Genomic DNA, 12,637 nt, shown 5'->3' with positions numbered 1-12,637 from the left:
CATGGGAGCCTGCTTAAAGCCAGCTCCTCAAGAGCACTGGCTTCTGCTCCTGTTCTCCACCCCTCTTGCTGCCTCTGATACAGAAGTAGTGGGGGAGGGGAGAGAGAAGTGCGTGGTTGATAAAGCTTATTGGTTAAGCGTGTAGTGGACTACATGTTGACATCCCTAGTTACAGAGGCAAAGGACAGCTAATCCTACTCATTCCTCCATAAGCAAGGAGCACCCTTTCATCACAGCTCATCGGGTCTCTGCTCACTGCTGTGGAAGGAATGTGCAGCAGACGGATAGGAAACGAGCAGACACTCTCCTGCATGCAGGTATGGAGGGTTGCACAGGCAATGATTTGGTGTTCCACAGCTAGAGTGAAAAGATTCCCTTCCTTTATCTATTCATGCTCTAGGGATGCTACAGCGCACAGTAAAGCTGCAGTGCTGCGCTCTGAAACTTTAGCATTTAGGCAATAAATAAGTATTCTGTAGAATACTTAGATATTCTTCAAGGTGGAATAAGATGCTGCAGCCAACAGGAGACATTTTAAAACAACTAGGATTTTCAGAAGTTGCTGAGCACTCATTCACTTACTGAATACATATGAAACAAAAACAGGATTTTCAGAAGTTGCTGAGCACTCATTCACTTACTGAATACAAATGAAACAAAAACAGGTCCCTTTAGGGTGTATCATCCAAAAATGGAAGCAGTCAAAACCACTGGTCACTTTTGAAAAGACTGGATCTCATTTATGGCACAGATAAATTACATTTGGTGGCCATGGAAGGAACCAAATACTAAAAAAAAGGTCAAGAGGCTGTGCTTCTGAAAAAGGCAGACAGTAGCAAAAAATCATAATAATCAACTATACGCTACATTAATAGCTCTTTAAAATATTCCTTTTAGAAGAGAGGCATTTATATTTTGGGCTAATAAAAACAGTCTTTAGTTTCACTACTTCTTTCTAAAGAAAGAATTTCAAGGTCTACATCTCATCAGTTATTGATCTTGTAATCTTCCTGCTTAGAGAATATAACTATGCGTCTAGTCGATTTAACAAATAAATATTACAACTCCAATAGTCCGGCATCCAATTGTATGGCACTCCTGAGAGTCCAGCATCAAAACGGCAAGAGCCTAGGGAGTGAACTTCGGCAAAAGCAAAGTCACAAAGCAGCAGCGGCAGCAGCTGAACCTAGCGAAACCGGACGGGATTGAGTCAGTCTGCCACTATCATTGTGTGACGCTAGCCAGTGCTTGTGTTTTCTCCAGATGTTTTGACTTATATTTCGAATATTTTCGACCATCGGTGTGTAGTAATGGCGTCTAAAGTGAATGAAGGTGCTAGTGGTAGTGCTAGTGGTAAGAAAACTGTAAAAAGGAAGCATGTAACACTGACATTGAACCAGAAATTACAGATTATAAAGGTGCTAGAAAGAGGCATAAATCAGAACACTAACATGAGTGAATTTAACATTGGATCTTCGACAATCTATGACAAAGAAAAAGAAAGATAAGTTGCGAGCATTTGTTGCTGAAAGTGAAGTGCCTACTAAACATACCGAGGTACGGCAAACTCTGAAAATGCCTAAGATGGCACAGTTGGATGTGGCTTTGTTTAAGTGGTTTAGTGCAAGGTAAGCCATTACTGGGCCAATGCTCATAGAAAAAGCAAAAGAGTTTCACTGTGAAATGAACATTAGTGAATCATGTGGGTTAAGAATGGTTGCATAATTTTTCGTATCGGCATGGGATCCATAAGTTAGACATCAGCGGTGAGCAAAAGTCTGCCGATCACGTGGCCCCTGAGATGTACAGCGCTATTTTTGTGAAGTTGGTGGATGAACACGGTTTGTCGCCTTCTCAAATGTACAATGCCGATGAAACTGGGCTCTTATGGCGTTGTTTGCCGAACTCTACTCTGGTTGGTGGTGGTGGTGGTGAAAAGGCTGCTCATGGCTTCAAAATGAAGAAGGACCGCATTACAGTTCTCGTATGCGCAAATGCGTCTAGCACGCATAAGCTTAAGCTTTTTGTTGTAGGGAAATACAAAAAGCCTAGGGCCTTTAAAACTCTTACAAGTTTGCCAGTTACGAGGCACAGGGGAATGCTTGGCTGACGGCAGAAATCTTTAAGGACTCTTTATTTAATTATTTTGTGCTTGCAGTTAAGGAGAATTTTAGAAAGGGGGGGGGGGGCCTACCAGAGGATATTAAAGCTGTTATTTTGCTCGATAACTGTCGAGCACATCCGCCCACTTCGGAGCTTGTTAGTGGAAATATTTTCACTACATATTTGCCAGCGAATGTGATGTCTTTGATCCAACTTATGGATCAAGGCATGATACAGAACTTTAAGTGTTTCTACAGGGGGTCTTTTGTCCGAAAGCTGCTAAACTCAGACTGCAGTGTTTCTGAATTTCAATCCGAAGTCAACCTTAAGGACGCTGTGTATGCGGCTGCATTGGCTTTGAAAGATGTAAAGAAGGCTACTCGACAAAAATGTTGGAGGAAACTTTGGCCTAGCATCATGTTTTGTGATGATTTTTTTGGTGAAGAGGAATTTTGTGGCCTTAATGTTAGGCCTAAGCACATTAGTGACATACAAAAAATAACTGAAAATGTCCCTGAGAAGAATGCTGTTGCAAAGCTCACAGAAAATGAGATTGAACAATGGCTTGATATGGACAAAGACGAACCAGTCGTAGAAATTTTGAGTGATGCTGCTATCATTGAAAGTGTTATGAATCCACAAAAACCTCAAGAAGAAGAAGAGGAAGTGACAGAGAGAGCAAAATATACCTGGCGAGAGGCAACTGATTTTATTTCCAAATTCGTTGACTTTGCAGAGAGCTGCAGCAAATATAATGCAGTTGAAATGATGAACCTTCATATTATTCTGAATAACTTTTATACCAAGAAGTCACAGTCCTCTAAGCAAGCTGATCTCAGGGATATGTTTGCAAGGGCACGGAAGATAGTTCAGCCTTTGTCCTCACCACCACCACCAGAGCCTATTGTTGTTGACAACCCCATGGAAGCAGAGGAGGATATTGATAACCCAGATGATAACCCGGATGATGAAGGATGAAGCACGGGTTTTTATCAGATGATAAGCAGTTGTGCAGCATGGAAAATAAACAAAATTAGATTTAAGTTTTAGTGTTTTGTTTAAGTTTGTGGTTTTTTTAGTGTTTAAGTGAATAATTTACAGACTGTATTCGAGTTGAAGTGTATAATTTTTGTGTTTAAGTGAATAAAGTGCTGTATTAAGTGTTTCAAGTTACTGTATTAATAGTTTAAGTGATTAATAGTTTAAGTGATTAGCCAGTGCTGCACACTTCTGTACATAGTATCCTCTGCTTTCTGTATTCAAAGGCTTCAGAACAATAATGGTGAGTACTGTGCTGTACATTTATTCTTTCATTCTATGACTAAATTTATGCATTACAGTATGTACAATAAAAAGGGTAAAAAAGGGTTAAAAACTAAAACATTACAGTATACTGTATACAGTATGTACAATAAAAAGGGTTAAAAACACTTTATATACAGTATATTCTGTGTGTGTGTGTGTGTATGTATATATGTAACATTAATATATAAACCATCTTATAGTACTTCCTAATAATCCATGAATATCCGATAATCAGACACCACCTGGGTGCCAAAGGTTCTGGATTATTGGAAGTCTACTATATCATGTGGATAAATAACACAGTGTTACATAATTTCTCCTAATGTATTTATTGGAGGGCACGTCTCCTCCTGAACAGCCTACAAACAGAGGGACAATTTTGTAATCTCTTCTGTTCCTCTTGAGCATTATCATCCATTTTCGCAAATTAGATATTCTAACTTAAAGTTGTGCAAGATGTACAAGATGAAATTAGTCTCAAATGCCATTTCACTCACTGTTACCCTTTCCTTTTTGCCATCACTTTTTTGTAATTTTGTATTATGTAAAACTAACATATTAATCATGCAGTCATATTAAAGTGGAAATTCTTTTTAAAATTATTAAATATAAAATCTGCCTGTCATTTGGAATCTAAAAGGTATTAAAACAGCATGAAAGCAACATGTTTCACACTTTATTCCATCAGAAAGTATTAGAAAAATTCTAAGATTGCTCACCTGCGACCACATTCTGAATATTTACCAATATTTTTTAATATTAAGGCAGCTGTTAATCGGATGTGTTTCGTTATTGGTCCCTCTTTTTCATCCTAAAAAAGAAAGGAAGCCATATTAAAAACAAAACAGCCAACCATTAATTTAAAATACACAATCTAAATGCTCCTTACTGTGAAATCTCTGAAGACAAGGTTTCTTGATCCCCTTCTTAGCGCCATGAGGGCAGCACTAGGATGATTCACAATAGCCTTCTGTGCTCTAGGTGTAGAGGCACTAGCCCCTACAGTTGGCTGCCTACATTGATAAAGATATAGTTATTATTAAACATGTATCTTTATGCTATTTTCTAGCACATTGATATTTATTAAGACCTTTACTCTTGATAGGCTTTTATTTTTAACCTCTTTGGAATTCACAGTTAAAAGAGCTCTCAGTTCTCACGTAATTTGCCTTTTGTTTTAACGGGTGAAAACTGTGCCTTACCAATGCCACAGGGTTAGTTAGGTGAACATGAGAAAATATATCTTTTCCAGAAAACCACTGCATTTCACAGATGGCATTTGTAAAGGAAAAGTAACTTTCTAACCGATAAGTTCCCAAACTAGGTGTGAAGCGACTCAGCCCGCCCCCTTCCCGCCCCCCATCAATTCCGCTACCCCCAAGAAAGAGCCTGGTCCGTCTGGTAAAAAAATTCAGAAAATACCATGTGAAATGTATGGTATATTCTGTTTTTCCTGGCTTGGGCGTCTGCTGGAACTTGTGCAGCTCGGGCTGGCTGGGGCAGGGGGATGAAGCATCCTGGGCAGACTTCAAAATGGCTGCCTTAAAAGGGCAATGCCTGCTCTGCTCTTAAAAGGACAATCTTTTTGGAGGGGAGAGGGGGTCAATGACTTTTCCATTGGAGTTCCAGCACCTTTTTTTTTACACTGGTTCCGGGAATTAAAGGGGCTGCAACTCTTTCTCGGCCCCTTAGTTCCTTTTTTTTTTTTTTTTAACTTCAACAAGTTTTGCTGCTATTTTTTGGGGGCCGGAGGCAGGGGGGCCCCTCAGGGTTTCTCAAAAATAAAAAAGGGGCCGTAAAAAGAGGGCATGATGCTGAAAAGTTTGGGAACCACTGTTCTAACTAACCAATGCTAGTACATTTCAGGCTAGCGTAGGGGCATGTTTCAAAGGGGGAAGACAAGAAAGGGATCATGGATGAGGGTGTTTGTGGGGGCACCTTTAAAGACCCCCACATCCTCGCAGAATAGCTCAGACACCTCTTTTCCTCCTCGCACACTTCTGCACTGCTTTGACCAGCCCTTTTCCTCTAAAAACATCAGCATCAAAGGAAGGGTAAACCTGGGTTTCTGCCCTGGTTGGGGAGAAGTGGAAGAAAGGGGAGATCTGGAGCCTGCTCTTTTGGCTTTAGGAGGAACTGTGAGGGTTGGACGGTGCTTGCTGAGGACCAGAAAGAGTTTGTTTAGTCTGGAAATGAGACTACTGAGGGGGACATAATAGCAGCTTACAAGGAGGATGGAGAAAAATAATTCTCATTAACCTCTGATGACAGGACAAAAAACAATGGGCTTAAATTGCAGCATGGGAGGTTTATGTTGGACATTAGGAAAAAAATTTCTGTCAGGGTGGCTAAGCACTGGAAAAAACTGCCTACGTAGGACGACTGACTTGATGACCTCTCAAGGTTCCTTCCCGTTCTAGTATTATATTATCTAGGGATATACAGGCACCTCTGTAGCTGTGCCAGAACAGAACCAGGAGGCAAAAGGGGCAAAATTCTGCACTGTCCCAATGTCAACATCTCTGCACAGCTCCAACACATACACACTTGCACTCGTCTTCATAGCTTTGACCCCCCAATATTCCTTTGTTTTGGCCTCCAAAAATTATAAGGATCTGGAAATGTTTGAGCAGCTCAAGTTACAGGGGTTAGGTATCTAGATCCCCTGAAGTAAATGACATGGATTTCCTTTGAGCATACTTGGTATCATAGTTCATTAAAATTTAATTACCTTAACTTTGTCCTAAAGTAGTTTATTTTTCCTCTAATGCTATTTTCTTTGACAACACTTTGATGTAAAAGCAGAAATTATTTGTAAAGTTGAACTTTTATAAATTATTGCTCTTAACTCAGCTCTTTTGGTCTCAGAGAAAAACTTCCAAACAAGTCCTTACAAGTGAGCAGGGAACATGCACAACAGACATTCTCTGACAGTTAAGGATGGGGCTTGGTCTCAGTGTATGGTATGGTATGGTATGGGCTCCATGACCAGTGTACCTCTCTCTGAGTCACCCAATTACTCTGACATCAGACTACCTGGAGATAATTTGATTGTTAACAAAGGCTTCATCTACACTTCTAAGATTAAAGTGCTGCTGTGGCAGTGCTTTGAAGTAAAAATATGGCCCTGGCAGGAGTGCTAAGAGAAACCTCTCCCTGAACTCTATGTAAAGCACTCTCATGAGGGGAGCAGCTAACAGTGCTGGGAGCCTGTTGCACTGGTGATTTACAGCACTGTAACTTGCGGCAATGGGAGGGTCTTTTGTCACACCCTTGAGCAAGAAAGTTTCAGCACAGTGAAATGGCAGTGTAGATTTAGCCAAAGCCATAATCTTATTTTCTTTTACTTGAGCTACTGACACACTGAACTACAATTCTGAAGGTCACAGGTTTGAGTCTTGATTGATGTCATACTGAAAAGCCACCTCCAACACAGCCAAGCTGTGAAACAGGTACTTGATCTATCAGGATACAGCAGCTGAATATGGATGGACATGATGCTGGCCATATCACTCTCTAATCCTGGCATATCACTGACTATGCCTTAACCCCACCAACTCAAAGAACTATTGGATTGGGGGAACTTTGATTTTGGACTGATACATCAACCTAAAGTTCATAACTGAATCTGAGTATCTTCTGCAAAGAAATGCTTCAAGTGGTAATGGGAGCACTAAATATGATAAATATGGAGCAGTCTGAGGAGGGTCAGAACCCCAGGTGTGTGCACACACACAAAAAATCTTAGAAGAACTAGATGATCTTATAAAATGCTAATTTTTAGGGGGCTTTATGTTGACAATTTCTTGCTCAAATGATGCCAAATATTGATCATTAATCTTACCAAGCCTCTCATGAGGCATAGTAAATTGATACAATCCAACTAAGTATGTGGATTTTAGAGCATTTAGAATTGTCTTTTAAACAGTCTCAGCATTAACTATATCAAAACTGCAGATTCACTAATAATACAAAAAGATAATGTTGGTTAAACTCTATCAAATTAAGTATAAAAATATAATAAGAAAAGCCAAAAAGGAGTTTAAAGAATAGCTAGCCAAAAACTCAAAAAGTAATAGCAAAATGTTTTTAAGTACATCAGAAGCAGGAAGCCTGCTAAACAACCAGTGGGGCCACAGAACAATTGAGATGCCAAAGGAGCACTTAAAGACAATAAGGTCATTGAGGAGAAACTAAATGAATTCTCTGCTTCAATCTTCACTGCTGAGGATGATAGGGAGACTCCCAAACCTGAGTCATTATTTTTAGGTGGCAAATTTGAGGAACAGTCCCACACTGAGGTGTCATTGGAGGAAGTTTTGGAACAAATTGATAAACTTAATAGTCACAAGCGACTATTTGGGACCAGACGGTAGTTACCCAAGAGTACAGAAAGAACTCAAATGTGATATTATGGAATTACTAATTGGGGTCTGTAACCTATCCTATAATCCCAACTATACATATAAAATGATGGGGACTAATTTAGCTATAACCACTGAAGAGAGAGATTTTGGGAGTCATTGTGTATAGTTCTCTGAAAACATCCACTCAATGTGCAGCAGCAGTAAAAAAAACCAAATAAACCCACAGATTAATTAAAAAGGGATAGAGAACATGACAGAGAATATTTTATTGCCTCTATATAAACCTATGATACACCCACATCTTGACTACTGCTTACAGATGTGGTCACCTCATCTCAAAAAAGATAAATTGGTACTGGAAAAAGTTCAGAAAAGGGCAACAAAAATGACTAGGGGTTTGGAACGGGTCCCATATGAAAAGAGATTAAAAAGACCGGGAATTTTCATGTTAGAAAAGAGGAGATATGGGGGGATATGACAGAGATCTATACAATTATGACAGATATGGAGAAAAGTAATTTACTTGTTCCCGTAATATAAGAAATAGGGGTCATGAAATGAATAGGTAGCAGGTTTAAAACAAACAAAAAAGAAGTTTTTCTTCACACAGCGTACGGTTGGCCTGTGGAACTCCTTGCCAGAGGATGTTATGAAGTCCAGGACTTTAATAAGGTTCAAAAAAGAACTAGATAAATTCAGGGAGGTTAGGTCCATCAATACTTATTAGTCAGAATGGGTAGGAATGGTGTACCTAGCCTCTGTTTGTCAGGGGCTGGAACAGGATGACAGGAGAGGGATCACTTGATGATTATGTGTTTCTGTTCACTCTCTCTGGGGCATCTTATATTGGCCACTGTCAGAAGAAAGAATACTGAGCGAGATGGACCTTTGGTATGACCCAGTATGGCTGTTCTTATGTTGGTTGGTTGGGAGATAATCTGGAGATAACATTTCCATTACTGAAGATGGGTGCTTACTTTTAATCAATGACTCTTGGAGTTTAGTGGCACAGTACCCTCAATTGCTTTTGGAACATGTGGCTTTTTCAACTTGTGCTTTACATGACCACTGTGACCTTTTCTCTTAGATATCACAATCACTCATTTCTCTTGCTTATTTTATAACAAGGACTACTATGCTCTATCTAGATTAGAGAAATGCTTGATACATCAAATTATAATTATACAACCTTCTTCCAGTTATTTCTAACTCTATTATCTCTATCAATAACTAGCCTCATGTCTCTTACTTATTGGAAGGTTTCTGATTTCCTGCTTGTCCGAGTTCATCTTGCTTTAATCCTGCAAGTAGAGCATCTCTGGAACAGTGCTTATCCTGTATGAGAAAAGGAAAAAATGTATCTGAAGACTTTTAAATGAAATTCCACATTTTACTTTACAAAAAAATAGCAAGAAAATCTGTACCTGTAAGTGGGTAATGAAAGAAAACCTCTGTCTCTGGAAAGGTTCACAACCCTCCCATAAGCACTGCCCTGGATAGACATCTTTTCCTCCATGTTCAGTTGCTGCATGATAAAAAACTTGTGATGGTGTCTGAAACCACCTAAAAAGTATAAAAGTAAAAAAAAAAGGATGCAATTGCTTTTTGATTTGTTAAAGTAGTTAAAGCAGAAATACCATCTTTGATACTATGCTAGCAAACACTTTTTGTTATGAACAGACATGTGCATTATGTACTGAAAAGACATGGTGACTTCCAAGACATATATGTATATATCAATTATCCATAAATACCAACAAAGGGCAAATTGATTTGGCTGAATCCAATTATTTAAAATTTTAAGGACCTCTTTTCTTAGTGATCCATTGTTCCCAATGGCTTTAACATAGACTACTTGTTTAAACTCTCTGTACACATCCAAACAGACTACCGTACTATGCTGTCAAACACCTTGTATCATAATGTAGTTGTCTTTTACATATTCTCCTTCCTGCATTTTTTCTGACCAGCCAACACATGCACTGAAAACATTTAAAATGTGACTGGAGAGGCAAAATAATCACTGATCCCACTCCACTGTCTTTATGTAATGTAACAATATGTGTTGTTAATGCCAGAACAATAGGTGAGGGTAAAACCTGTTTTTCAGTAATTCTCTTGTTAAAACTTGTTTGTCTGAAACTTGATTTAGAAACTTTCAGCATACTATCAATTTTATTTGTTAAAACACCAATAAAAATCTTTTGGCAATTTTGAATTATAGGTTTGAAAATAGATATTGTCTTTCATGTATATTATATAATAAATGGTAAACAACTGCTACTCACATACAGGCAGTCCCCGGGTTACGTACAAGTTAGGGACTGTAGGTTTGTTCTTAAGTTGAATTTGTATGTAAGTCGGAACTGGTACATATTGTAGGGGAAACTCTAGGCAAACATTTCTCCAGAGCTCAGTTTTATTCTCCCACACCTCACTTCCCTCAGTCCTTTATTCTCAAGCTGAGGTGTCTGCTGAGAAAAGCCGCTCCGCGTCTCCCTGGTCTGCTGGGGGGGCCGCTAGCTTCGCGTCTCCCTGGTCTGCTGGGGGGAAGCAGCTAGTGCGGGGTTGCCTCACCCCGTTTGTAAGTAGGGATCCGATGTAAGTTGGATCCATGTAACCTGGGGACTGTCTGTATATTAACTCTGTTTATAAGCTTTTCAATATTTCAGTATGCATATCTGCAATTTTGTCAAGCTGACTTAATGCAGTCAATTACAATATTTAAAAGCTTTGCCTCCTGATTCAAATTAGTTTGCGCTCAAATAATGGGACACCATCTGGGTTTATCATGCAGACTTATTTAAAAATGGATTACTATGTATATTTATAATCAAAGATGATTAACACTGGTTTTAAAATTAACTAAAATATACACATATGCTCCCAAAGTGCAAACACTTAAGTAGTTTAACTTTAGGCATGTGAGTAATGCCAGAGTATAAAATGATTAAATAGTAAAGACTCTCATGGAAGATGTGAAGTTACAAGAACTAGAGCCAATTTAGGATAGAAAGAATCTTTGAGGTCTATTATTTCTCATTCAGTTCTACAAGATTTTTTTCCTTAAGGAAAGGGTTTAGCTGAGCAAGGAAAATGGAATGTGCCAGGAATAGAATTGCTTCACAGAAAACCATACAGAAAAGAGACAGATCAGGCAGGTGAAAGGGGCAGGTTGGAGCCTCCCCTCCCCCATCTGGGATTACCCCAATCCTGAGCCTTCTACCCACCAGGTTTCCTTTATGGAGGGTGGAAAAGTTGAAGCTCCCTCTCCCCTACCCCAATTCGTACAGGACATTACTGGCTATTTCCTTTCACCAGGGAATGAGGAGAAAGTGCAGAGTTTTCTACGTTCCTCACTCTGGCTGGAGAACACAAGGGTCAGACAAACTTGTACCTATCCCAGACAGGGGACAGGCAGCCTTCTCCCCTGACTATGCCCACTGGTGCTGCAGCGGTCACAAGAGGTACTTCTCACTTGGTCCCAACCTGCTGTGGTGAGAAAGGGATAGGATAGTCTCTCCCCAGGGCAGCCTGCATACTGAACCCTTCATTTCCAGCCCCATCCCAGAGCAATGATTTAAATGAAGCATGTACAATTTCATTTTACTTTCCAAACAAACCCAAAAATTTAGTTAAGGAACCAAGTAATGCCCCTCCATGATTTTTCCAGGGATTGAGGTAAAGGTGACTGGTCTGTAGTTCCCTGGATTGTTCTTCCCTTTTTTAAAGATAGGCACTACATTTGCCTTTTTCCAATCATCCAGGATCTCTCCTGATCTCCATGAGTTTTCAAAGATAATGGCCAAAGGCTCCGCAATGACATTTACCAACTCCCTCAGTACCCTCGGATGCATTTAATCCAGGTTCATGGTTTTGTGTATGTTTAGCTTCTCTAAATAGTTCCTAACTTGTTTTTTCCCCACCAAGGACTGTCCACCTCCTTCCCATACCGCGTTGCCTACTGCATTTGTCTGGGAGCTGAACTTGTCAGTGAAGACAGAGGCAAAGATAGCATTGAATACCTCAGCTATATCATCTGTCACTAGGTTACCTCTCTTATCTAGTAAGGGCCCCACACCCTCTCTGATCACCCTCATATTGCTAACATGCCTGTAGAAACCTTTCTTGTTATCCTTTACATCCCTTGCTAACTTCAATTCCAATTGCGCTTTTGCCTTCCTGATAATTCCCCTGAATTCTTGAACAACATATTTATACTCCTCCCTAGTTATCTGTCCAAGTTTTCACTTCTTGTAAGCTTCCTTTTTGTATTTAAGCTCACCAAGGAAGTCCTCAGTAAGCCAATCTGGTCGCCTACCATATTTGCTTTTCTTGCTGAGCATCGGGACGTTTTTTTCCTGTGACCTTAATAAGGCTTCTTTTTAAATACTGCCAGCTCTCCTAGACTCCTTTCCCCTTCATGTAAGCATCCCAGGGAATCCTGCCCATCAGTTCTCTGAGGGAGTCAAAGTCAGCTCTTCTGAAGTCCAGGGTGTGTATTTTGCTACCCTCCCTTCTTCCTTTGATCAGGATCCTGAAATCTACCATCTCATGATCACTGCTTCCAGCTTGTCACTCACCTCTACTTTAAAGTTGTTTAAGACAGGGAATGCTTGTTGTATAGGCTTTATTGAGGTTCCATTTTTTCTTTTTATGAAAGATTAAAAACTGGTAAACATTAATTTTAAATGCCTTTCTAAAATCCAAAACAAGCAAGACTTTTTTAACCATAGGTATATGTGTATTAATATAGCCATAAATTAAATGGTATCTCCTTCCTTGCACTATATGATATAACATAATATAGTCTACGTAACATACTTATAAATTTCCTCCCAGGTGAAAACAGTAGCACAGCA

The 12,637-nt window shown here is 39.6% G+C and overlaps 1 protein-coding gene across 5 annotated transcripts in view; it reads right to left on the bottom strand.

Annotated features, from left to right (window-relative positions):
* The window catches only part of ARID2 (AT-rich interaction domain 2), a 203,135-nt gene that overhangs the window by 25,421 nt on the left and 165,077 nt on the right, over positions 1-12,637 (bottom strand). For all 5 annotated transcript variants that reach the window (XR_012904298.1, XR_012904299.1, XR_012904297.1 and 2 more), the window contains exons 17-20: positions 9,200-9,338; positions 9,025-9,110; positions 4,298-4,421; positions 4,128-4,219 (exon numbers count right to left, since the gene is read on the bottom strand). Coding sequence is in view for 1 of the 5 variants with exons in the window: in XM_075930435.1 (XP_075786550.1) it covers positions 4,128-4,219; positions 4,298-4,421; positions 9,025-9,110; positions 9,200-9,338 (441 nt within the window). In the remaining 4 variants the exon portion in view is untranslated. The remainder of the gene's footprint in view (positions 1-4,127; positions 4,220-4,297; positions 4,422-9,024; positions 9,111-9,199; positions 9,339-12,637) is intronic.

This window comes from Pelodiscus sinensis, chromosome 1 (genome assembly GCF_049634645.1).
Source record: "Pelodiscus sinensis isolate JC-2024 chromosome 1, ASM4963464v1, whole genome shotgun sequence".
In the NCBI taxonomy this organism is placed as follows: Eukaryota; Metazoa; Chordata; order Testudines; family Trionychidae; genus Pelodiscus; species Pelodiscus sinensis.
Note: the sequence above shows the minus strand (reverse complement) of the source record. Positions and strands in the feature narration are given on the sequence as shown.